This window comes from Montipora foliosa, chromosome 5 (genome assembly GCF_036669935.1).
Source record: "Montipora foliosa isolate CH-2021 chromosome 5, ASM3666993v2, whole genome shotgun sequence".
Classification (NCBI taxonomy): domain Eukaryota; kingdom Metazoa; phylum Cnidaria; class Anthozoa; order Scleractinia; family Acroporidae; genus Montipora; species Montipora foliosa.
This window is the reverse complement of record NC_090873.1, coordinates 46,799,925-46,827,424: the sequence shown is the minus strand read 5'-3', so window position 1 is coordinate 46,827,424 and position 27,500 is coordinate 46,799,925. Positions and strand designations below refer to the sequence as shown.

Genomic DNA, 27,500 nt, shown 5'->3' with positions numbered 1-27,500 from the left:
AGGTATTTGACATTTGACAGGGCTATAACTTGAAGTCGACGTAGCTGTCGCTTGCACTACTGTCCGCAAGAATCATAAGCATCGCCAAGCATCGTTGACCAACATTTTACACTATTTTGCGTTCGATGAATGTTGGCTTACAATGTTCGTGTGTTAAGCCGTGCGTGTAATAAAGTTTATTAAATTTTCAACCTCGGTTAAGGCCTGTTAAGGCATGTTGTTGTTGTTCCCTGAACGCTGAGCTTCATCCCTCGATTAAGTACTAGTAAGTATTAAGTATTAGGTATTTGACATTTGATAGGGCTATAACTTGAAGTCGACGTAGCTGTCGCGTACACTACTAGAGAGCTTACGAAACGACGATGCCGACGGCAACGACGACGCTACAAAAAAATAGGTTTAGTGAGCAAAAACAATGGCTCTGCACGCTCTGCACGTGCGTTTTACATTTTGGTACATTTCTTTGCCGTCATCTCCTAAATGACGACGTGAAATGACCAAATTCAAGGTTTTGCGGAGGACGTTAGCACAAGACGATGAATTTTCAGTTCTCTCTCTACGCTTCCAACCCACTCATACAAGTTTAATTATTCGATAGTTACTATACATTTTTAACGCGAAACGACATGAAATAGTTTCGTAGTGATACGAATAACGCGAACTCGTATTTTCAAATAAAGTCCTCGTAGCCGTCGTCGTCCTCGTTTCGTAAGCTCCCTACTGTCCGCAAGAATCATAAGCATCGCCAAGCATCGTTGACCAACATTTTACACTATTTTGCGTTCGATGAATGTTGGCTTACAATGTTCGTGTGTTGAGCCGTGCGTGTAATAAAGTTTATTAAATTTTCAACCTCGGTTAAGGCATTTCTTGTGTTCTGATTGGTTCACTCAATCTCGCTTATCAGGTCATATACCTTAGTTTGACCTTATATGGCAATTGATTGGGCTAGCGTTACTAAGCTAATTTTTTTTCGCCGGAAAGCGAAATTTCTCTCTGAATAAAGCAAAAAGAAAACCTTTTTTGTAGAAAGTTTGGATGAATTCCGACGTTTAGAACTACGCAAAAAGGCAATAAATGTTTTTGTGATGAGCCTGCGTCTTTGTGACCACAAGGTATTACACAACATCGCATCTTCATCAAGTTTTTTCGATTTCGCTGGGGTTTTCTCGCTTTTTTCGCTCGCATTTCGCACTTCCAAACTTTTGGAGGGAAAGGAATTTTAAAAAACAATTATTCCATTCGCACTTGTTGGATTTGCGAAATTTCTCTCTGTATGCGCTACGCGCCTCGTTAGCTATTTACATCTCATATCCAACGCGCGCTCATGGAATAATTGTTCAATACTCAGGTAACAAATAATGACCAATATTGTGGTAGAAACTGTACTGTCGATTTGTTGATTACCGGTATTTCTCTTGGATATGGAATCGATGAGAAAAACGTGCCATGGAAGTAAGCGACCCTTACTGCCGAATACGGCCCGCCAAATTACCCAATCATAGCGCGAAAAAAAATATAAATTTCATCCCAAAATGCTGGTGGTTTTTTCATCAAGACGAAGCGCTCCGACGATAACCTTCAAGGAGAAGTTATGCAAAGTTAATTTCATTTTCTCGAGCTTGTAACAAGCCGAGCGTAATTATTTCTTTTCCTTAAGTGACTTTTTAATTAGAATCAAGACGCAATGAAAGCTGATTGGCTCGCGATAAGCTAATTTCATGTCTACAGGTGCTATTGAGGATAATTTGAGTCGTATTTCAGATTCAATTTTTCTTGTATTCAAATTGAGAAATAACTTTATTTTCAGGATGTTTGCATACAATCCAAAACTCGTACGCTCCGATGAGAGACTGAAAGAGTTGGATTTCAGCCAAAGAAAGGAAACCACTGAATCCCTTAAGTATTTTTTTGTACGCTGTTGGTGCGTTGTTTGAAGAAGTGAGAGATTAAAGGAGTATACCAACATGACTCATGTTACTATTCAGCTATCTTCACCGCCCCTTGGAAGTAGGAATGTGAAGGAGGTTATTAGAATTAAGACTCCCGAAAAGATGTTCTCACTTGGTGACAATGTTATTGTCGAAACAGAGCAAGAAAATTTGGACACCAAGGAAATTTGTTTGGAAGAAGAGAATATTCGATTGATTGATAGTGGCTTACAAGCTTTACCCGAGCTGGAATCGAGGGATGCGTCTGTTTACACAAACGGTATCACTGGCAACGAAGACTCTGAATTCTTGACAGGTGGCGAAGGTCATATAAAGGTAGTGAAGGCTTCAGAGCCAATGGGGTGTGAATTCCAGTTGAATTCCAGTGCGGAAACACATTGCAACAGTTGCGGCGGAGGAAAGATTGAGGAAAAGCAGGCGGAGGCGGAATTGGAGCTTAAAGTAACGCGCAAAGATTTAGCTTCAGTTCAGGGCCAGCTAGAAGCGTTTAAATCGAGACTTGAAGAAGAGCTTATCGAGAGGTTTAAATTAGAAGAAGAACTAAGAACAGAAACCGGAGCAAGTCGAGATGAAATACAAGTTTTGAAGGCAAAAATTGAAAGTTTAGAATACAAAGGAAACGAGAATGCCAAGCGCGTCGAGGAATTGGAAAAAGAGATTTTAGTCTACAAAAAGGAATACGAGAAAGGACTGAAAGAAGTTGAAGAATTGAGAAAAGTATTAAGCAAGTATCAGAGTGAGGTTTGCAAACTGAAGGCGGAGGCACACACATCAAATGACCAAGCAGTCGAAGTGACGAATCAAATGGACGTATTTACAAAGAAACTACAGAAATGCGAACACGAGAAAGAAAAGATTAAACAAGGGATGAAATTTGAAGTAGCAGGATATTGCAAAGAAGTTCAGGAATTGAGAAATGTTGTAGATAATTGGGGAAATGTTGAAGCTGAAAGACAGAAACGAATTGAAATGCTAGAATGCGAAGCTGCATCGTATAAGGACCTGGTGAATGAACTTCGAGAAGAATTAACCGAGTATACTAACAAAGCAAAGTGTAGTGACTCCAAAATAGACCAGAACAAAAATGATCCGCATGTTTTAATGCTTTGTCAAGAGCTTAACGAGATTTTCAGGGAAAATTTGAAAAGTCAAGGAAAATTTTCAGAGCTAACGTTCGTCCTAACAGCGACACAAAAGGAGCTGGAGCAGGCGAGAAATAGGAATCAAATGCAAAATCTCGCTCTCCAAGATTTTAAGCAAAAATACAACGATCTACATGATAATTTGTTGGCACTGGCAGAGGAAAATAAGCATTTGAGAAATAGCTTGGAGAAAAAATGCGCAGATTTCAGAAATATTAGGAGAAAGTTTTTGGTGTCAGAAACAGAGGTATCGTGGCTTAAGGAGGCGCTAAATATCGTTGACAATGCAAAGAAAAACTCGGTCTGTAGTGATGTAATGGAAATTACAAGTTGACTCTGAAATTTTTACTCCATGTTTTGTTGCTTTATATATCAGTTTTCATGGATTAACTACAAATAAGATCCACACCTGTTTTTTAAAATTCAGTCTGCGATTTATGCGCGACTCCTTTATAATTAATGACAAACATTGTCTTAAAATTCCAACATTTTGTCTTTTATTTCAGCTGAAAAGCCGATAGTATCCGCAAGAATTCAAATTTATACCTTTTTCTTATTTATCAGGTTGAGATGTGGTTGCTTTTAATACTACTACAAACTTTACAATGAACTTTTCTAAATATTGAAATTTGTTGAGTTTTTAGTTGGTTTCTAATTTATAATTAAGTGTCTCTTGCGGAGTCCACTTCGCCTTGTGGTCGAATTTAATAAAAAGAGAGGCTTTTTTTAACTTGACCATTGTTTGTAGCGAGACTGAATAGTTGAAATGTTACCTGCGACTGTTGCGTGAAATTTTCAAGCAAACAGCCAATCGGAAGCAAACATAGCTTTCGACAGAGCAAGTTAAAAATTCAGAGACTGCTTTCCCTTTTTTGGTGACCTTGTTTTTCGGGAAAAAATACTGAATTGCTATTTATGGTCAAGTTTGAGCTGTTTTAATAAGGGATCTTTAATTGCTCTTGCATTACGTTTTGGAAATTTTAGGAGGTTTAAGTTTTTGAGTGCAATAGCAACGCAGGAAGGAACGCCTGGACAAAATCGGTCTTGTTGTCCCTTGTACCACATAAAAATCCAAAATGCCGTGTACAGAATACAAGCCAGTGGATTTACCAACCCTCTACAGCAAAACATCTGTTCGTTTGCGTTGTTATGGCAACAGTACCTCGTGGTACTGTAGACTATATATATATACTTTTTCAGTAATGTGCTCGTAATCTTGTCGCCTTTACTGTGAAAGGTATAAAATTTATCCCAATTTACGATACGCTCGGTTACCCACCTGTGGTATCTGGAAACTCGATTTCTTCACGTGCAGTTTTCATCTTGATTTATGTGTTGAAGACGGGAGATTACAAAATAATACCCGTGGCCGGGAGTTGACGGCGGTCGCAAGTACGTTCGTCGGCTAGAGTTGATTCAGGTAATTGTTCGAGGAAGATCCCGCATATTTGTTCTCAGTTTGAAACACTAGTTAGTGTCTTTGCATGCAGATGAAGATATTTATATATTTTTGTATAGCTGAACAAAACTCCCCTTTGGCTAGTAAAACAGGTATAATATGGAATGCAATGTTGAACATAATGACCATGATATCGAACATTGAAAGTTTGTATTTGGCGGGAAAAGGGTCGAGCTTTCTTTTTTCTTACGGTACGAGATCCAAAAGCGAAGAAAAAAATATGATGATATTTTTTGCCAGTTTTTTAACACCTTAAATGATTAGACCAATAGCTTCACAGAAAATTTGGCGTGAACGCAAATATTTACTTTGTTATCCCAAAACATTGATTTTCATGTTAATTCTTCTTCCCCTGTTTGAAAACAGAGATCTGAAAAAAGATACAATTTTATCTGTAGCGGGTATCTTCAGCGTTCGGCGAATTATCCTTGACCGTTCTGGCCGTTTCTGCTCACCTGGGCTCATACACGACACGTGTTTACTGATTAGAAACTTTTTTTCGGGATGAGAAGGACCCAAAATTTTAAGAATGGCCTATCTAGGCCGAGATTTAGTTAAGAACGTCTTTATTTTCCTCATTTGTTTCATGTTATGCTTAGTGTAAATAAAGGTAAAAGAAATGTATAACTTTGGTCTAACAAGAAATTTAACTCAAATACTTGGGGGTCTTTAATATTAACAATGTTATTATCTTATTGCGTGACACACTGAAGGGCAGCTGTCAGTGAGTTATTATACCCCATTCACACCAACAAGACATGTTTAATCAAACTGGGTTTAACAAAATGAAAATTAGTCTCAGAAAAATGTAGGACTGGTTAATTTCCACGATATTCAGGTGTGTTTCAACACATGCTTTCACCTGTGCTAAATTTATATTCGCCAAAAGTCAGTGAACATGATTTAAAAAGAAAACACTTTTTTTGAAACCGTGTTTAACTAAACATGTTTAAAATATGTTTAAGGTTTGGTGTGAATGGGGCAATGGCATTAGTCTACCACAAATCGTTAACAACATCAGGTTAAGAATGTTTTCGGGCTCAAATGAAAAGCCGGAGTGTATAAGCTTTTTTGGTTGCCACACCAAGCCGGGGACATTTGCAGCAGAAGGTAGAGATAGATGAGGATAGATATTTATTAAAAATACTCCATGGCAACCCGAAGGCTGAATTACGGAACTATGTACAGTGATGGAAAAAAATAGTAAATATATATATATTAAAAGGGTTAAGAAAAAAAAATTATATATATATGAACTAATCAATAAGACATAACTTTTTCTGTGATTCTGAGTTTCACGCTTACGCGATCATCAGACAGAATTTAATACTCCATTTAAAGTCTGTCTGATGATCGCGTAAGCGTAAAACTCAGAGTCACAGAAAAAGTTATGTCTTATTGATTAGTTCAACCTTCAGATATACTACGCTCTGCGAAACGCATCGAGCACTCTACCGCAAGGATAGACTAGATATAGAAGGGTACATATATATATATATAAGATTTATATAAATATATATATTTAGTATAAATACACAGGTGATTATACAAAATCGCGCGCTCTCATTGGCTCGCTATCTCGGATTATCAGCCGATAATCACCTCGACGGACAAAATGGCTGCCAGTAGTCGTTTTGCCACTGTAAGTGAAGATGATTTTCGCGTTGAAATGGTTTTTTTCTCTTTTCTAAAATAATCACCTGTGTATTTATACTAAAACAATTATTCGCCTCAGGCTCAGTGATTATCGGTGAATATTCACCTCGACTTCGTCTCGGTGAATATTCACCGATAATCACTTCGCCTTCGGCGAATAATTGTTAAATATATGTATACATGAGTAATAATAATGACGTTTAAAATGTTATTAAAATACAATCATAGACCCCTAAGCTCGAGCGTGACATTTGGATAATTACGGTGCGTATTCTCTCGCGTTATGTACAATAAAACTAGACTGGTATCTACTAGTTTTACACACTGGCACCATGAAATAGTACTCTTGTTGCATGCTGGGTAGGAGAGAAGACAACAATATAAACTCCTTGCGCAACTCTTTCCGTGTAGTTTGTGGGTTCTCTAAGGCCCACAGAATTGTGCGGCTTATAGTCCTCATTGGAGAGGACTTGCATGAATGACTAATAATTTGCAAATGCGATAACAGAAGAAAAAGTTTCTTCTAGGCAAGTGTTGAGTATTGGTCCCGTCCTGAGCTGGATCAACTACCTCCAGCACGGCGGGAGGTAAGTGCGCCTTGGTCGAAGCAACCTGACCAAGTTGCATTTGGTTTGACTGCCCATGATCGTACGATGGACGACCACAATTATAATATATACGAAGCTCTTGTTTCGATTGTTATAAACAAAGGGTTCGTTCGTGTCACGGTATCGAACGGAGTTAATGATCTCGGCAGCTGTTTAGGGGAAGGGACGACAGCAAACACGGTTGCTACCGATCAATGCGATTGCTTTTTAGGATTCATTATACTTAAGCATTTCGAGTTAACGTTTCCTTCCTTTCTTTTGTTTTAGCGCTGAGAGACAGTAAATACAAACATTGAGGAACTTTCATAAGGCGCAACAAACTGCACTCTGGCCGAAAAATTCCTCGACTTTTAAAATGCTCAGCGCCAGTCCTACGCAATACTAGTGGCGGATACCATTAAAAATGTGCTGTTTTTTTAAGATACAAAGGCAACCGGAATTGAGATATGTTTTTTAATATTCCGTAAAAGCTCAGAGAAGCTCTATGAGGCATAAATGAGCACATCCTTTGTTAGTGGATGAGGAAATTTTTGATCCAGCAGACTGAATATAGTAGCATTCGCCGAATGTACCTTTAGAGAGTTCACTGAAGCAGAAAATCTTATTATTTTAGCGAATTTCTCTCCTTTTATTACTTTCTTAAAAGCTGAGAAGTGAAATGAAATCAAACATTTGTTATTTTAGCCCGCTGCCGTTTGCCGAAGAAAACTTGAAGCTGAATCTCTCAATTTTGGACACTATCCTTAGTTCTCGATTTCAAAGTCGATTTCCTCTTTAATTAATACCTTGTCTGACGCAAGGGAAGACGAGAGACCCTGGGAACGAGGTTGACACTGACTCTGTCTCGTCATTCAAAAACTAAGCATATTTCTGAATACGACCGTAACTCAAACATATGATTGCTGAATATACGAAGCTTTTTTTGGAAAGCCCTTGTCTATTATAGTTAGATAACATCAAATTAAGCATGTTTCGATTCGAAACCAGGCGCAAAATGACAACCAGTTTTTAATATCTGAAACAAAAACAAATTTGCGTAGGAATTTCGCTTGCAAATGAGGATGGAGTGACTAGGCGGAAGAACGACGGCCGACGGGAAGCACAAAAAACATATTCGATGGATAGGTAACAGTTTAATTTGTCCTTGTTTCGCATTGGCTGAGAAAAAGTTCCGCAAATTTAACAGTTTCTAAACAATGGAGAATGCAAACTTTTTATTCCAATAATTGAGCTAATTGCGCGGGTGCTACGCTTGTTTTCCTTTGTTCTAAGTACCGTTGTTTATAAACATGGCCTAGGAATACAACCATCTTATTGGTCAGATACATCATCCCACTGAAAACAAGGAGTTCCCTTAAAAGACTTTCCCGTTGGCGCTATTTACCTTGCGGTCACCAAGACCTGACAAAATGGACATATAGAATTTATTTTATGCGGGAGGAACATTGAGAAATTCAGTTTCTGTACCAAGAAAGGGAGGAAACCCCTGAACCGTTTTAGGTGTTGGTAGGTCGCTGATATCACTATGTGATTAACCTCAACTGGGAACCGTATCTCTGACGAACGAGATAGGTAGAGTATGTTAAACATATTGTACTTTCCAATATCATGGCAGACCGTTTCCTGTAACTTAAAACCTTTTGTCCTTTTTCCCTGTTAAGTTTCCCAAATTTTCACTCAGAGGATGCAAAAAATAGGTGAAATGTTAGGAGTATTTTGTTAGCGTATTTCAAGTATATGTTGAACGGCAATAACTTAACACTGGACAAGGTGATATTTTTTCCAACTCCAGTTTTAAATTCAGCCCGTAACTCCATCTTTTTCGTTTGTGTGATATATCGGCGTAAAACTAAATAGCTGGTTATGAACAACATTACCGAAAAAACTTGTAGAATTTGATAACTGCAGAAATCATGTTGAAGTCATTTATATCTCCGCTTCGACAAAACTTTATGATTGTAATTAAAACTTAGCCGTTAGAGTGGAATGTTTGGTGGACAGCTTTAGGATGAACTTCCTCGGAGATAAGTTGCCAGCGCTCCATTTAGCTGACAATCTGTGCAAAAGCATGCATATATGATAACCCCTCCAGTTCAGTCTGCTATTTAAGGATCATTCCTAGCACTCAAACGACAGATAAATTTTTATTTTTCAACAATTTCATTTTCCTACTATTGTTTATTCAGTTCAAATATTGCACACCCTGAACTATAGAAAAAAATCCATGATCAAATTAAACGTTTCTTTCTTATGATTTTTTACTACATGATTTCCTTTTAAACGTAAATATTGTTGTACTAAATACTTGTTTGCCAGGTAATTTATCTACTTTTTAAAATTCTGGTGCGGGAGTAAAGACAATTTTAACCAAGGTGAAAATGAAAATTTCATTTACAGCGAATAAATGAAGCAAGAGGTCTACTTGATACTTTTTACGACACTTAACCGCCTTAAGCCAACATTATAGACCATTTGAAACGGGAATATAGTATCGTTTTTGCCAAGTTAATGGCTTGTAAACAATACCACTTAGGCTGAACATCCCTTCGTGACGCCTTCAGGTTTCCATGAAAACCAACCATTCGCGGTTTCTATTTTGTGTAATTACTGGCTTCGGTCTCGCTATTTCAACCGCAAACGAAAACACGATTAAAAAAGTAAACATTTTGGCACTATTCGAATTTTAAGTTGAAGTCGATTAGGAAGGTTAAAAAACGATTCCACCTTATTTTACAATTATTGCCAATTAAGCCATGAATTAAATGTTTATTGGAGCATCTCTCTTTTACTTTGTTTGTTCTCAGGGTTATTGTTTTACCACGCAAATTAAAATCTTGGTTTGTAATGGAAGCCTACGACAACACAAGACGTAAAGACATAGCAAACAACGTGCAGCTTGAAATAGAAAACTTAGAACTGAAAGCGGAATTAGAAGGGAAAGAAAATATTATTCACATCCTCCGAGAGGAATTAACAACGGTTCGTGAATCAAGGCAGACGACACCCGTTTCGGAAGAAAGTGCTCAGCGCGAAAATAAAGTACAGGAGCTTTGTAGCGTGGTTCAGTGTAAAGAAATCGCCGTTAAACAACTTCAAGAAGAGCTAACCAATGCACACCAAAACATAGAACAGGTGCATCAGCAGTACGCATGCGCAAGAGGAGCTCTCGAGGCGAAGGACGCTACTATCAGCAGGTTGCACAAGGAGAATGACAAACTTCAGGAAATTCTGGAAACTACCCAAAGTAACCGACTACAGTCATTGGAAAGTTTAAGTGCGGTACAAGCTGAGTTATCCGCGGTCTGTGTAGAAAAGGACTGGTTAGAAAGCCAATTGAAGTTTCAAAAAGAAGGAATACACATGGAAAGCGAAGCACGCGAAACTCAGCTGGGTAGAGAGGGGATTATGTCTGCTGTGGAAAGTATTACGCAAGACAAGCAAACTTTACAGGAGTTAATAAACACTGCCTCGCATTATGAGGAAATCATACGCAGCTTAGAAAGCGGAAAACGAGAAGATATCGGTAGTACACGAGAATCGTATCGATTCGCTTCCGTGTCGAGTCCTAGGCACGGAGAGTCGTCTCCAAGAGCTGACGAGAACTACGTAATTCAGCTTGGAAATAAGATGTCGGAGGTTGAGGAACGACTTAGAAAGGCAGTGGTGTCACAGAGGTACCAACTTCAAACAGAGCGAGAACAGTTGATTCAAGAGTTTAAAAACATGCAGGTACAACTTTTGCAGCATCAGAGACATCATGAAGTTCAGAAGAATGAAATATCTTCAAAAGAGACTTTAATTGAAAGGCTAAAAGCTGCAAAGAACATGCTAGAGACTGACGTGGAAACACTTAAAAGCGATTTGGCGGCCAGCAGAGCACAGAATGAGAAATATTTACAGGAGCAGCGTAAATTCCAACACGAAATAAAAACCTTCCGAAGCAAAGTCTCAAAACTTGAAACTGAATTGGAAAATGAGAGACGACAGAGAAAATTCCAGAAGCAAAAGATTGAAGAAATTAATTCAAACAGTCACGCAGAGAGAGATGAATTATCCAGGCTAAAAATTCAGTTGCGGGAGCAGAACGTAATAAACGATAATCACACAAGAGAGCTTGCTACCAAAGACAACTTGATAAAACAGATTCGAGAAAGACTGGAAGCCAGTGAATTTGAACTCGACAAATTCAAGTCCATGAGATCCGCAGTGCAGGTGAAGCAAACAGAGATTGGTCAGGAAAAAGATAATCTACAGGAAAAGATCCTCGCATCTGAACGAAAATTCGCCGAGTTACAAGCCGACTACGATGAGTCCCGATTGAAGAACGAAAACCTGCAGCGTGAGTTGATAGAGTATCAAGAGAAGTATTCCACACTGGATGGTGCTGAAGGGTCTTCCGAACAGACGCGTTTTAATCTTGAAAGTGATCTTGTGGTTGCACGGAAGAAGTTGGCAAAGCTTGAAAGCGCATACGAAATTTGTCAAAAAGAAAAGTTGAAGTTACAACAAGAGTTGCTCCCGGCAAACACAAAAATTGCGCAGCTCAAGAACGGTTATGAAACGTGTCGGCAACAGAAGGAGCAACTTCATCAGGATGTGTTGTCGTCGCACAAGAAGCTTGGAGAGTTTGAAGTGAAGATTGAACTACAAAGAAAGGAGAAAGCAGATCTTCAAAGGGACATGAAAGTTCTAGATAACAAATATAACAAGGCAGAAAAACAGCTGCAGCGTACATTGGGAGAGAAGCAGAACTTACTTGAAAAATTGGAGGTTGCTAACAGAAGAGCGATGGATGGAACGGATCAACGCGACAACCAATGGATTGATCAGCAAATGAAATATCAGGAACTTAGCTCAGAAGTCCAACAGAAGAACAATACGCTGATACAGCTGAACGAAGAAAAAGACCTTTTACAAGCGGAAATTCAGCGTTTCAAAAACGACTTTGAGACTATAAATAACGAACTCGCAGGATGTCAGCGAGAGAAAGATGCTCTGAATAGTGAGCTGAAGAGCGAAAGAGAAAAATCGTCTGTGAAAGAAAAATATAATGAACGCTTGCAACAAGAACGGGACAAATTAAACTTTGAGTTAATCACGATGAAGGATAACAATGCGCGATGGAAAGAAATGTGCGAGAAGATTCAGAGCGACAAGGAACGATTACAGCACGAGCTTCTTGGAGCCCAGAGGAACATTTCAAGGTTAGAATCAAGTCTCGACAGCGACAGAAGATCGTCACAACAAGACAATCTACTGCTGAGGACAAAAATAAGCGGCCTTGAAGGTGAAATTCAGGAGTTTCGGAGGAACGAAAAGACCTTGAAAATTAGAGACATGGAGCTCCAGAACTGCAAAACTGAATTAAGAAAAGTTGAAAGAGAGTTGGAAGACACAGTTAAGAAGCTCGAACAACAAACCAAAGAAAGCGAAATGAAAGAAAGTCTGGTTGACCAGATGAAAAGAGATAACAATGCACTCAAGAAGAAGTTAGAATCAGCCATGAACGAATCTGAGGACTTTTCATCTGGTTACGCACCCGATGCAAAGTCTCTAGAGGTCGAGTTCGAATTGGTTCAAAATCAACTCTCAGAAATGACTTCCCACTTAAAAGACCTTGAAGATGACCGAGACTCGTTGAAACAGAAAAACCTGCGGCTACAAAAACAAGCTGTTTCTTTGGAAGCCAAGAACACAGAAATGGAAAATGCGTATAATGGGATACAGCTGCTCGAGAATAAACTGCGCCAGGAGTTGGAGATTTGCAGAAACACCATAGACGAGCTTGAAAAAGAGGTGTTCGCTCACCGGGAAAGTAATGACCGACTTGAAAACGCTGTTAAGAATTCAGAGGCTAAGAAGGAGGATTTATCGAAGGAGATACTGGATGCAAGGAAGAAGCTCTCTGAACTTGAGAATTCGCACAGGGCTTCAAAGAACGATAAAGAAACAAGAGGAGAAGCAGAGCGAGCTAAAGTCACAAAGCTTAAAAACCAGGTTGAGAGTTTATTAGAGCAGAAGAAGCAGATGCAACAGCTTCTGGATGAAACAAGAGATGCAGCAAGGAGATATCAAGAGGAACTACATAAGACGCAAACAAGGCTTCAAGAACTTCAAAGAGACTCTGAGGTGCACCTGAGGGATGTACACTCGAAAGAGTCTCAAAACAAACGCATTCGGCTAGCGAAAGAGAACCTTGAGAAGGAGCTGGAGAGCATTCAAGTTCAACTTGTGAACACTACGTCAAATGTTGAATCATTTGAAATGGAAACGTACGACCTAAGACAAGAGATGCGGGCGGAAAAGGATAAAGTTGTAGAATGGGAGAATGCTTACAAGCTTCTTCAAGAAGAACATGAGAATTTGGAACAGGAACTGAAAAATACTCAGAAGATGGTCAGTGAAGTGGAGAACGAATTCAACAAGAGCCACAAGGAACGGCAGAATGAAGTCCACACGAGTCAACTGAAGATCAGCAAGTTTGAGTCACAGGTACAAGTAGTTTTAAAACAGCGGGATTCACTGAAAGACCAACTGGACGAGGTGCGAGAGGAGCTGACAAGGACAAAAGAGGAATACTCTCACCTGCAAAAAGAGTTCGTTCAACACCAGCAGAGATGCGATATTTATCGCAAGGAACTTTTGTCAAAGAGTCATTTGATGGAAAAGCTTGAAGAGGAAAAGAACCATTTGCAAAAACAGATGGAACATTTGAGGACGGAGTTGGAACAAAACGACATGACTGGTCAAGCTGTGAATCAAAAACGAGAAATCTTAGAAGGTAAGTGGTCATCTTTTTTCATTCATTTTGTGTAATCCGACAGTAGACTTGGTACATCTTAACTTCGCCTTCGTCGCAACAGTCTACGGGATATAGTAAAAACCCATAGTTGCACAAAGCGAGCTGTTATAGAAGTTAGTAAGGTCCACTACTCGGCACTAAAACGTCTTCTCCCCCCTGCAATCACATTTGGTAAGAAGGGATTAGGTTCTTCGCACTCGCGCTTATGCTTTTCTTTTTGGTCTCTGAAAACGAGGAGAAGGGCTGGCGCAATGGTGAGAGCACTCGCATTCCATCGCCTTCCACCAATGTACGTAGGTTAAAACCATAGACTCAACGGCGTGTTGAATTTGTTGGTTCTCTTCGAATTCTCTGTTCCGAGAGATTTTCTGCGAGCACTCCGGTTTTTCCCTTTCCTAGGACGGTTTTCAATTGACTTTCGAAAGTAGTTAGCAAATTGCTTTGGTTTTGCATTACTTCACTCAGTGATTGGTTTAAAGTTCTCGCGCCACTTTTTCAACCAATCACAAGTGAAACCAAACCCAATCGTGGCTCGCGCGTGTACATTTTCCCGCGCTTTGTGTCGGCTACGTGTAATTACTTTGAGTTTTGATTGGTTTACTGGATTGTCTCCGTCCTTTTTGATTGGCCAAAGTAATTACTTTGGTTTTGGTTTTACGACACTCGACTCAAACTCTCTCTAATATCTGGGAACGCAAGACATCGATAGATGATCCTGAAAGATGGTTTAAACTTTTGATTTCACCATGTAAGTGGTGTCATCTTCCAGTAATAGGTGATGTGGAACGTAGGAGTCCTGAGGTTAACAATTGAACTTTCTATCTAATTTAGGTGATCTTCAAAATGCTGGGGATAGGATCGCAGAATTGGAATACACCCTGAGCACTCTAAGATCAGAGAAGGATAATATTCAGAGAGAGCTTTTCCGAGTCACCAACAGGCTCACGACTGTTGAAGACTTGTACGCTCGAGCTCAAGAAAAAGTTAAAGATCTGGAGATTCAACTAAATGCCGCGCGTAAGGTCATCAACGACCTCGAGGACGAGCTGACAGTGATCAAGAACAAAGCGTCACAGCTTGACGCTGATTATGGATGCAAATTTGGACAGATTGAAGAACTAGAAGGGAAATTGGATGCAGCCCAAAAGAGCTTGTCCGAGATCGAATCCGCTTACGAGTTCAGCGAGCGCGAAAAAGAAGATTTAAAACAACGTCTTTCTCATGAAGAGAAAAAGGTGTCCGAATTGAGACAGAATATTCAGAGAAACGAAGAAGAGAACGATGATCTTGAAAGGCAATTGGAGAGCAGTCGACATCGCACAACGAAGCTTGAAGGTCAATTAAATAACGCACAGAGGCAAAAGGCTCAATACAAAGAGCAACTGGAAGATGTTAGAGCAAAACTGTTGAAATGCAAGGATGAACTTGGAACGGTACAAAATCATCTTTACGATTGCCAAAGAAGCTTGGACCTTCTAAGAAAGGATGCCGCGAACAAGGTTGGCAGTATTACTGACCTGAGAGAAAAATGTTCCACACTTGAGACCAACTTGGAACAAACAAAAACGGAACTCGCGAAAAATCAAACACAGAATGATATGCTTCAACAAGATAAACGAGAACTCCAAGACCAGCTTCTGGAAAACCAGGAGAGATTTCAAGAACTTGAGGCGATGTACAAAGTGTGTGAATACGAAAAGCAGCGGCTGGAGGAGGAGATATACTCGTTTTATAAAAGACTGGCTGAGCTACAGGGTTCATATCAAGCGAGTGAACACAATAAATTGGACGCTCAACGCCAGGTGATTGTTCTGGAACAGAAAATCAACAAGCTTGAAGGTGTTTTGGAGAACACACTCAGAGAAAAAGCAACTCTTGAGTTTCACTCGGGCGACCTTAATCTCTCCAACAAGAAGACGATCGAGGAACTTTCCGTGGTTAAGTTGCGTTTGGAAAAAAGCGAGAAAACTTTCAGCGAACTCTCGGAAGAGGTAACGGAGAAAGAACGAGTCACAGAGGAATACAAGGCCAAAATAACATCGCTGACGTCTGAAAACGATTATTTGAAGTCTGAAGTGAAGAAGAAAAGCGAAGACTTGCACCAAATAGAAAATGAAAGACGCACACTGCAAGATAAGATGTGGGAGACAAGGGATGAGGTAAACCGCATGAGACCAATTTTGGAAGCGGCGCAACGGAAGAAGGAGCAAATTGAAATAGAATTGCAGGCAACTCGTAAGAAAGTAGCCACTATTGAGACCCTTTTCAATAAAAATGAGGAGCAAGCAACACTGACAGACAAGGAACTCGACCTTTGTAAAAATAAAATATCCGATCTCGAGGCGGAACTGAACGGTTTGCGAAAGAAGGTTTCCGTGATGGAATCACATTATGAAGAAGCAGTGAAAGAATTGGATGAAATTAGAAGTCAACTGCGACAATCACAAGAGAATAACAGCAGTTACTCCATTCAGTTGGATACAGCCAAAAGCGAGCAGCTTCATTTGAAACTACAAATAAGTAACCTACAGAAAGACATTGTGCAACGAGATGAGGAAATTGCCAATCTTCGTGAGAAAAAGGACTCACTGGAAGACGATCTGTTCGCTAGCAGCAACAAACTAACAAAGGTGGAATCTATGATACGTTCACTGGAAGCACAGAGAGAAACATTTAAAGAACAACTCACTGACTCCAAGAATAAGAATATCGAACTCAAAGAAGAAAACATAAAGGCTGTATGCCAACTCAAAGAGCAACGAGGATTAGCAGAGTCTCTGAGGAAATCGCTCAGTAAAAAAGAGGAAACAATCGAAGAATTACACCAGAGAATTAGTGAATTGCTGACAGAATTGGACACTCTGAGGCAAGAGGGAATGACACTAAAAGTGTCGTTTGAGAATCTCCAAGTCGTCCAAGAAGACGCGAGGTCAAAGCTTCTGGAGTACGAGAGCAACGAAGAGAAAGCAATGCAAGACCTCCAGGGTCTTCACGACTCCAAGGATGAAATGGAACAAGAGTTAAACTTTGCCTTGCAGAAGAACAAAGACCAAGAAGAAAAGCTCAAGAACTTACAGCGAGAAAGAGATCGGCTGAAGCTTAGTTTAAGTGACGCGGTAGAAAAGCTCACAAAGGAAACTAAGGATGGATCTAGAGCCCAGAGAGAACTACAGGACAATCAGATGGTTATTGAGCAACTAAAAAACCAAAATAGAGCATTGGATTCCCAAATCGAAGAGCTAAGATCCCTGAAAGTTTCTTTAGAAAGCGAGTTGGAGAATGTAAAATCCGAGTATGAAGAAAGCAAATCAAAGAATGATATCAGTCAGAGAAATATAGAAAATTCAGGTGATGAGATAAAGCGTTGCAAACAGAACATCTCACGCTTAGAAGATTTGGTAGCTAGATTAGAGAAGGACAAATCAGCTTTGGAACAAGAAATCCAGGTCTCAGGTTCAAAGTGTCTCGAATTTGAAACTTTACTCAGGAGAGCATCGCAAACAGAAAGTGATCTTATGCATGAACTCCAAAGTGCGAGCAGTAAGATTCTTGTCCTGGAATCGGAATGTAAACTATCCAAACAACAACATGATGAAAGCAAGCGCGAAAGCGATAACGCAGAAAAGAAAATTCGAGATCTTGAGAAATTATACAAGAAAAACGAAAGTGAAAGAAAAGAGGCCAGACAAGAGTTAATTGTCACACAGAGCAAACTAGCTGATCTTCAGCACAAATATGATTTTGAATCCAACGAGCGAGGGACGTTGGCCGCGCAATTGGAAGATGCAAATACGCAAGTGTCTGCAGCTCTTGATAAGGCTCTGAATTTGGAACAGAAAGTTGTTGAGCAAAAACTACTCCTGGACATGGCGAACAAAGAGGTAGACGAAAAAGATAAAATTACTCAGCAACTTAAAAGCAGCAAAATGTTTCTCGAAGGGCAGAGAGACAGTTTGAAGCAGAACATCGCGTCATTAAAGGAAGAGGTTGAACGCTTGCAACAAGAGATTGCTCGTCTTCAACGAGACAACTTTGAGGAACACAAAAAAACAAGCGAACTGGATTCAAAGTTAAGGAAGGCCGTAGCTGAGAAAGAACGAGCACGCGACGAAACAAAAAAATGCAAAGACGATGCAATAGCTCTTAAGAGCCGACTGGATGATTCTCAAGGTGTAAACGAAAATCTTGAATTTCAACTCGATGAGTGTAAACAGACTGCCGTTAGACACAAAAATGATATGATCAGTTATCAGAGACAAGTCACAGAGTTGACAGGGCAGTGCGACGTGTTTAAAGAAACGCTGGACGTCAAAGAAAGGTCCATTGCACAGTTAAAAGATTCCAAGCGAATTTTAGAAGGGGAAATAAAATCGTTGCAGAATACTGTCAAGGATAAGGAAAGGGAAAACGATTTGTTGATGACAAAGAGGAAGGAACTTGAATCAAGCTTGAGCTCCGCACTTCAACAGTTAGCCGAGGCAGAGGGTTCCTTGAAGGTAATTGCAAAATGGTTACACTCGGCTAAAAATCACCAGTGTTTATCTGCCTCTCACCCAGACGGCTCTAAATGAGCGTGACAAAATAATAGCGTTTTGTCACGTTCCCAAAGCTAAACTATCCCTCGCCTAACGCAAAGAGCCTCTGGAGGGGGCAGAATAGAGACCTTTAGATTCTAGGACGAGAACGACTACGAGTACGAGATTTTCTCATAGAACAACAGTGAGCGCGCGCAAACCAGGCGTCATTTTGGCGGGAAAAACGTGACACCGTCGTCATTTTAGTACGAGGTTTTGTCGTCGGTAGAACACGGTAGAAGTTTTGGTATTTTTCGATCAGGAAAAGGCTCAGTTACAGCAATAAGAATAACTGAGCAACCTATGTTGCTAACAAAGAGAAAGATTAATCGTACGTGTTATAAATTTTTGGAGTATTTTTGCTGAGAACAGGCAGTCAAAACTCGTACTCGTTTTCGTCCTCGTCCTAGAATCCAAAGGTCTGGCTCAGAATTAAGGTGAAAGTTGCATTTCAGCCTTAAAGGAATAAATAAGCCTTAAGGAAATTTAATATCAACAAGAGTGCTAGAAGGTTCAGAACAGATATTACAAGAATATTTGGTTGGTATCGGGCATTTGCAAAGTCCGATGCAACAAACGCACAAAACTATAAAATAACGTTTTTTATTGCCGGACACTGTCTAGACTTAGACGAAGATTGCTTCTGACTTATTCCGTAATTTAGATTTCCTCTTATATTCTGTCATTCTTAAAATAGGTGAAAGAAGAAACTATCAACAGAGGAAAAATCGACGCTGATTCTCTGAGAGGTAAAGTAGCACATACAGAAAAACAGCTAGTTGAATTCAAGGAGAGGGAAGATGAAGTTAAGCAGAAGAATATAGTCCTTCAGGCTCAAGTCTCAAGCCTAGAAAATGGTTATCGTGAAAGCCAAGAGAACAGCTATGAGCTGGAGAAAGAGGTCCAGTGTCTCCAGGCTGAGCTGGAAGTTATGAGAGCGGCGCGTGATGAGGACAGTGAAGAATTTGAGCGCTTAAGATCTGAAGCTCAGGAAAGCAGAAACAAAGTGTTTTCTCTGCAAACACAACTTCAACGAACGGAAAAGCTGAAAGACAACTTGGAGCAACAAATGAATGAGCTCGCAGCAAAAGGAACCGATGGCGATAGAGACTTCAGTTGTCTTCAAAGTAGAGTACAGGAACAAGACATTCTAATAGAGTATCATAGCAAGGAAATGACGAGGAAGGAAGAAGTGATTGAAATGTTGAAGATGGAAAACGGGGATTTACAAAACGATATCAGTGGTTTGCAAGAAGAGGTTTCTCAAACAAAGTCGAGTCTTGAGATACTGCAGCACAGGAGAGATAACAGTGAAAAGGATTTATTTGACGCCTTGAGACAAAGTTCAGAATTTGAGTTACGCCTTGGTAGAGCGCTCGACGAGAATGAAGAGTTAAATAGAGAGCTAGTGGAAAAGCACGGCAAGGTTTCCACCTTGGAAGACGAGGTTTATCAAGCACTAAGAGACCTGGAGACCGTGCGACATGTACTTGAAGACACCAAATCACGATTAAAAAAGAGAAAAGAAGATGTCGATGACTTGCAGAGAGATTTAAGAGAAAAAGGTGCACGTCTTGAGGCGCATAAGAGCACTGCTATTGAGAAAGACAACGTAATTGCTTCGTTGAGTTCGGAGAAGAACGCTTTGGAGGAGGACATTAAGACCTTAAACATTGACCTATCAAAAGAGAAAGAGAAGCAAGGTCACTTTCAAGAAGAAATTGGCAAATTACAAACAGAACTAGAAGCTAATGAAGCTAATGTAGTACACCTAAAGTTGACGATGGAACAGCTCAGAAATGAAAACGAAAAGCTAAAGAAAGATGGTTCATACAATGAAGACGTGGTTATCGATTTGCGAGAGAGGTACCAAGCCATGTCTCGTGAATATGAAAAGAGAGAACATGAGTTAACAGTCCTGCAGCAAAAGCTAACGTACCTGGAAGCGAGGTATACCACAATTGTAAGTGACAAGGAAAAACTAAAGGAGGAGTACATGGCCCTGAAAAGGGATTCCTCCGAAATGAAGATTGCCTTGGACAGTGCTGAGAGAGAAAAGAGCCGAGTAGAAAGCGAATTGGGTGTTATAAAACAACAAAGTGCTGACTTACAGACTAGACTGGGCGAAACTTTGCGGGAAAAAAGTAAGCCTTCTGAAGATGTGGTATCGATGAACGGCTCGCTCGTTTCTCTACATGACAATCAGTACCAGAGTATTCTCTTAGAAAAAGAATACAAGGAAACGGAAATAATAAACCTGAAGAGTAAGCTGTCTAAGCTAGAGTTGGAACACGGAGATTGTGATGAAACTAAAACTTCTTTACAAGGAGAGGTGAATAGTCTTCGGGGAAAGGTACTTGATTTGGAGCAGGCAGTTGCATACCTCGAGAAAAAAGAAAAAGACCTCCAGAAAGAGTCTATCGATTCACTCGAAAGAATAACAGAGCTTGACCAAGAATTGCTTATGTGCAAGAATAAGATCACAAGGATGGAGGCATTCAGTGCCGTAAACGAAAGTAAGATAAAGAATCTAGGTAATGATTTGTTCAATGCGGAAGAGAAGGTGTCAAAACTGGAACTATCATTGAGTTCTAATCTTGAGAGAGAATCGCAACAACAGAAAGATCTCTTGGAAGCGTTAAAGAAAGCATCAGATTTTGAAGTTGCTTATAACTCAATTCAGTCTGCAAAGAGTCATTTACAAACAGAAATTAACTCTTACAAGACTAAATTGACAACACATGAACGGAAATTACTAGAGGAGACTAAGGAGAGATCTCACCTGGAAGCTCAATTTCAGGAGACAAAACTGAAGCTTGAAAATTTGAAATCGGAGGCGATTCAAAACCGGAAGAGGCTCACTGAACAACAGCAACAAAACGACATTAAACTACGAGAAAGTGAAAGGAAGAAAACTGAGATTGAGAAGCTGGAATTGCAAAGGGAGAGTCTCGAGAGTGAACTCGAAAACCTCAGAAGAGATCTCTCAAATGCAAAGATTGACACGGAGAAACTTGAATACAACAACAAGGAATTAAAGCACCAATTGGAAGTAACTGAAGAGCGATTGGAAGACGCAGAAACTGTAGCTGATATGAACAAAAGGGAATGCGACAAGCTGAAAAGTGAAATACTTCGGCTAGAGACATCAAATCAAGAGAAACAGCTAATCTGCGAGAGGCTAAGGAAAGAAAAGGAAAGCCTCAACTATCGACTTCTAGAAACAACAACAACAACCGAAAACTTTCAATCAGGGGAAAACATGTTGAAAAAGGAGAGAGACGAACTCGAAAGCCAGCTTAATAAATTCCAGCGTGAGTTAGATTCTTTTAGACTTATCCATGAAAAAAGTGTCACAGAGAAAGCCAAAGCTGAAGAACAACTTGCAGCTTTGAGGTTAGAGCTCACGCAAGTTAAAGAAGACTACCAAGCAGCTCGCCGTGATTGCACCCACACCTCATTGGAGCTCGAGAGTTTGAATAATCAGCTAATTGAATTAAAGGAATCTTACAAAGAAGTTAAGTTGACCAAGGAAGCGATACAAGAGGAAGCGAGTGAAGCACAGAGAAAGTTGGTTTCAATCGAAGCGAATTATGAATTAATTGAAAACCAGAAAAACGATCTCAGCAGAGAAGTACTGCATTACGAAAAAAAGCTTGCATTGATGGAATGTTCGTACAACAGAGTTCTTGCAAGGGATGAAGAATTGGAACGAGAAAATCTCGAATCTCACAAAAGGGTAACCGAGTTGAAATACGAGCTACAAGCAAAGGAAGAAAAGTTGGAACAGTTGCAGAACGTTGCGCAAGAGATGGAAGAGAAGAATGATCTCTTGCAAATTGAGGTTTTGGACTTTCAAAGCAAGGTTGGAGAATTAGAAGCCATTTGTGAAACGTGGAAAGATAAGGCAAGAGAATGGGAAGACGCAGCAAGAACAGCACAATATCGAGTTAAAGACGCAGAGGAGTCTCAAAAATTTGAACAACTTGAAAAGTCTGAACAACAGAATGCACTCGCGAATTTGAAAGCAAACATCTCAACTTTGGAGCGGGATCTAAAGGACAGTAAAAAAGAGAGGGATCATTTAGTTGGCGAAATAGATGATTTAAGGAACAGCAGTTTGAGTGATCGTGAGAATTTGAACATTTTAAAGAACCAGATCAATGAATTAAATAGTAAGTTAGCTAATGCAACTCGGGAGATGGAAGACAAAGATGTTACCGTGGATGAGCTCAAAAGACAGAAAGCGTTCCTAGTCGATGAAGTGGAGACTGTTAAGAGAGATCTCAACGAGAAAGAGAGATCCTATGAAGAACATACCAGAGAGAAAGAAAAGATCAGTCAGGAGTTTCAGACAATAATTGAGAAGCTGGAAGAAAAGAAGAGGAAACTGAAAGAATGTGAAGAGGAGAAAGAAAGACTGATAAATGATAAGATTTCAGCTCACAATCTTGTTTGCACATTACAGGATGACACTCAAACCAGCGAAATCCAGAGCGAGATTCTGCAACAAGAGACGAATTACTTGAGAACGAAAGTAGCAGATTTGGAACTGGAATTACAAACATGCAGGGCAACAAATGAAACAATGAAGCAAGACCTTCTGAGCTACCAGGATGGAATCTTCAGCGTCAGAGATTTGGAAGATTACTCGCAAAAGTTCAATATCCTGCAGCTTGACCTTCAAACGAGTTTGGACAAATGTAAGGAGCTGGAAATATTTTGCAAGGAAAGTGAAGACGAGAAGATAAGGCTGCAGCGAGAGCTCTTGGAAACGCACAAGAAGGCATCGGAGCTGGTCATTGCTCATCAGTATTGTCACCAGGAAAAAGAAGGGTTGCAAAATGAGATCGCTTTACTGAAACAAAAACTGAAAGAATTGGACGGAAGACAAGAGGACACCAAAGGCCAGTCAGACGCTCTTCAACGAGAAATTCTGGATTTTCAGAGGAAGTTTACGACTGTTGAGAACATGTATAATGAAGCTCAAGGGGCTAACAAGATACTAAGTTCGCAGATAGAAGACTCAGAGAAGATGATACAGGTCCTTAAAGAGGAACTCAGTGGTACTCGAAGTGAATGCAGTCAAGAAAAAGAAGCACTGCAACACGAGATCGCTTCATTGAATCAAAAACTGAGAAATCTGGAGGACAGAGGAGAGGACACCGAAGGCAAGACAGAAGGTCTTCAAAAAGAAATTAATGAGTTAGAGGAGAAATTCTCGAATGTGGAAAACATGTACGATCATGCTAAAGAAGACAACAAGAAATTAAGCACTCAGTTAGAAGACTCATCCAGGACGATAGATGGTCTTGAAAAGGAACTTTCCGCCGCACGACGTGAACTCAGTCAATATAAGGCTCATTCCCTCAGTACGGAAGAGAGGGCATACCTTGAAGAGAAGCTGCAAACATTTGAATCAAAGTATATTGAGTTAGAGAAAACATACCATGCTCTCGTTCACGAGAAAACGAAAATCGTCGATGAGCAGCAATTCAAAAGTCAGGAGATGATTCGGCTTCAAAGGGCACTGGACGAAAAGACTAAAGACGCCGAGTTCTTACAACGACAGAGTGATGAATATAAAAACAGCTCCGCATCGGAGAAAAATCGTTTACGGGATGAGTTAGAAGAAGCACTCGTACGACTTCACCAATCCGAAATCGAGTTATCCGAGAAAGTTTTCGAGCACGAGAGGTCCGTCGACGGCTATCAACGAAGTATGTTTGAAAAGGAGAATCGCATAAGTGAATTGAACGCCCAAATAAACTCACTTAATTTTGAAGTCTCCACGTTGAATAGAGAGCTGGCTCACTGCAAGGACGATCAAGACACTTCGAACGCGGAGAGAGAGGTTTACATAGACGAAACGTTTGCCTTACGTAAAGATAAGGCCAGGGCAGAGGAAGAGTTACGACTGATGAAAGATGAGTTCCAAGGCATGAAAGATAAGTTGGCAACAAGCAAAACTGACGAAGTTAATCGTGAGGAAGAACATGGGAAGCTTAAGGACGAGATATCTGAGCTGCAGAGAGGAATGGTGGTTACAAAGGACGAACTTCAAGAGTCGCAGCTGGAGATTGAGAGACTAAAGCGTCAAATTTCTATGCATAAGTATGAACACGATTCATTTGAAACTGAGAAGGTCGTCAGCCTTAAGGAAGAACTTTCTGCGGTTAAACTAAGCAATTCCGAAGCTCAAGACGAACTGAGGCGAGTTACTAGAGAGTTGGAAAAATTGCAGAGAGAGGCGGGTTCAAGAAGAGGTGAACTGGATTCGTATGAAAGAGAGAAGACCAGATTGCAAGAAGAAATTAGGAATTCTAGGTTTGATAATTTAAATCTTACCCAAGAAAATCAGGATCTCAACAGGCAGATTGAAAGCCTACAAGAGCAATTAATGTTGAAAGAAGATGTTGTTAACAAGGCCGTAGAAACAAGGAAAGAAAAAGAAGAGATGTTCTCTGAATACACTGTTATCAAGGAAAATTACAATAAGATTGAAATGGAGAAAGAAACCTTAATCCACGAGAAGCAAAACCTGGAGTTTGACCTTGGTGATTGCAGGAGCAAACTACGGAGGTATTTGCCTTGCCGTTCTAAAATTACTTTCATTAATTTATGCACTGTATGAAGCGGCTGTCTTAAAGAGCGCAGGAGCAGGAGGAGTAGGATATTGCGAAAATATAACTGTCTTTATTAAGTCCTCAACCTCGGATAATGCATTTCGCGTGCTCTGATTGGTTCACTCAATCTCGGTTATCTGCTCATATACCTTAGTTTGACCTTATATGGTAAGTGATTGCGCTAAACGTTGCTAAGCTAATTTTTTTTTCGCTGGAAAGCGGAACTTCTTATCTGAATAAAGCCAAAAAAAAAACATTTTTTGTGGAATGTTTGGATCAATTCCGACGTTTACAAGTACGCGAAAAGTCAACTGAGAAATGTTTTTGTGACGAGCCTACGTCTGTCTGACCTCAAGGTATTACACATTATCGCATCTTCATCAAGTTTTTTTTATTTCGCTCGGATTTTCTCGCTTTCTTTCGCACCTTATTTCGTACTTTCAAATTTTTGGAGTTTAAGGAATTTAATAAAACAATTATTCCATTCGCGCTTGTTGGATACGAGACTGGCTATATTTTTCTGGTTATATTTATGATCTCATATCCAACGCGCGCTCATGGAATAATTGTTAAATAAACGCTGTGAAACCATCACCGATCTCAGTGGCTAGCGGCGATCGGGCGGCGAAATCACTGTTAAATATTTATTCCATTCTTTTCTTTGTTTGTTTAAGATTCGAGGATACTATCAGGCAGTTAGAGGAAGAAAAACGCCGATTGGAGCTTGAATTGAAGGCGGCAAAGGAGAGGTTGTTAATCGTGGAAAGAGAGTTTGATTCCAGAGCAGTGGAAAAAGAGCAAATATCTCAAGAAATTAGTAGCACCCGCATTGAACTCAGAAAACTCGAAAACGATCTACAGAACACTCACAGGAGACTCAACGAAGCAAACGAGGACATCACAGCAAAACAGACTCGTCTAGAGAGACTGGAGCAAGAGCTTGAAGAGCAACGAAGGGTGTGTAGGTCACGTGACGTAGAACGAGAACAGAAGACCAATCAGGTTAGTTTAAGTGGCTCTAGAGCGAACAATCCACGATCGGATCTTTAGTCCAACATTTGAGTTGTCTTTACAAGAAATCTCTATTTCTGATAACCCTATCAATCTTTTCAGTGCTCTAAAATTAAGGATAGTAAAGTAATTAACAATTATTCACCGAAGTGGAGGTAGGTGCCTACAAGGCGAGGAAAATACCCACCACCAGCTACCGACACTGATAGCTACCGACACTAGCTACCGACACTAATATAGCTCAAAACGATGATTTAAACTCATTTATTTCAGCAATGTTACAATAATTTCGTGCGCAAACCCCGCGCGAGTTGCTTGGAGGTGAATAGCAAAGGATATTCGGAGTTTGATTAGCCAATCAGAGTGAGCCTTCAACGCCAAAAAATCCACAGTTTTAGTATATTTGAGCATTTTATGAAATTTGTGCAGCATTATAAATGATATTATTATTAGTCGTAGTTTCGACCAGAAACAAGGAAATTCCCAGAATTACTCATGTTTTTTTAGTTTTTAATACGCTGAGTATGAAAATGCTTTCATGATGAGTATCCAACTTTGTTGGCAGAGCAATGGTTTGACGCTAACATGTGATTAAATTGTTAATTTTTACATTTAATTTTTTTGACAACCAGGTCAACACCTTACAGCGTAAGATTAAAGACCTTGAAAGCGAGATCGAGAGCTTACAGGACGACTTAATACTAAGCCACAGAGCTTACGAACAATGTAAGAAAGAATTGGAAGAAACCGATTCCTTGAAGGATCAAATAGAGACATCCACACTAAATGTCGAAGTCAAGGGGCGTCGACAAGAGACAGCAACACATGATGACATCAACGTGCAACCGCAGGTAACGACCCTGGACATAAATGTAAGTCCCAGACAAAGCCTTGACTACACCTTGACGCGTCAATCCTCGACAGCGGAATTCGAAATTCACTCGCAGAGACTACAAACAACAGTGGAATACATTGCTCAACAGACGAACGCCACTACGGAAAATGAGGCATCAAGGCAAACAACCAGTACCTTAGATATCGACATACAACAACGCCACGCAACCACAGAACTGGAAATTGATATCGACCCCATGCCCCGCCGAAGCCCTGTGACGTCGTGGACAACCGGATCTACGTCATCTTTTCAGGTTTATAGGGAGCGGAAGTACGAACCTGTGCAGTTTACTCTTGAAGAAGAGGATGATGGAGAGTATGAGATTGCACAGATTGAAAGCAGAAGTTCGAAAAGGTGGAAGTACTGAAATGATGTACAGTTTCGTCTTTACTTCAACAAAAGAATTCTCACATTCGAAGCACTGAAGCTTAGTTTTACAAGCGCGACAAGCACTGATAGGAACCAAATGATCACACGCTACTGAATTTGTTCTTGCCTCTCTAAGAACCAGCCTCTGAGAGCGTTTTAATAATAATAATAATAACTTTATTTAAGTGTCACTGGATTTAGCATACGAGCGCTAATTGGGCACACTCAGGGAATAAAATAAAATCAAACCAAATGTTGGTTTTTGAGGAGATGGGAAAACCGGAGTACCCTGGGAAAAACCTCTCGGAGCAGAGTAGAGAACCAACAAACTCAACCCACATATGACGCCGGATCTGGGAATCGAACCCAGGCCACATTGGTGGGAGGCGAGTGCTCTCACCACTGC

The 27,500-nt window shown here is 40.1% G+C and overlaps 3 protein-coding genes across 3 annotated transcripts in view; all 3 read left to right on the top strand.

Moving 5' to 3' along the window:
• LOC138004479 (uncharacterized) overlaps positions 1-1,948 on the top strand; it is a 7,247-nt gene extending 5,299 nt beyond the window's left edge. The window contains exon 3 of the mRNA XM_068851008.1: positions 1,811-1,948. The gene's annotated coding sequence lies outside the window, so the exon portion shown is untranslated. The remainder of the gene's footprint in view (positions 1-1,810) is intronic.
• On the top strand, positions 1,826-3,807 carry LOC138004478 (myosin-6-like). Its single transcript, XM_068851007.1, has one exon. The coding sequence runs from the start codon at positions 1,968-1,970 to the stop codon at positions 3,426-3,428; it is 1,461 nt and encodes a 486-aa protein (XP_068707108.1). The 5' UTR covers positions 1,826-1,967; the 3' UTR covers positions 3,429-3,807.
• A 503-nt stretch (positions 3,808-4,310) lies between these two features.
• The window catches only part of LOC138002828 (uncharacterized), a 37,998-nt gene continuing 14,808 nt past the window's right edge, over positions 4,311-27,500 (top strand). Inside the window, exons 1-6 of the mRNA XM_068848805.1 lie at positions 4,311-4,514; positions 9,622-13,598; positions 14,451-18,115; positions 18,891-24,775; positions 25,494-25,821; positions 26,463-27,085. Coding sequence (XP_068704906.1) covers positions 9,662-13,598; positions 14,451-18,115; positions 18,891-24,775; positions 25,494-25,821; positions 26,463-27,085 — 14,438 coding nt within the window. The 5' untranslated portion in view covers positions 4,311-4,514; positions 9,622-9,661. The remainder of the gene's footprint in view (positions 4,515-9,621; positions 13,599-14,450; positions 18,116-18,890; positions 24,776-25,493; positions 25,822-26,462; positions 27,086-27,500) is intronic.

What these genes read in the sequence shown, in the direction of transcription:
- LOC138004478 (XM_068851007.1), top strand. Translation starts at nt 1,968, where the DNA reads ATGACTCATGTTACTATTCAGCTATCTTCACCGCCCCTTGGAAGTAGG.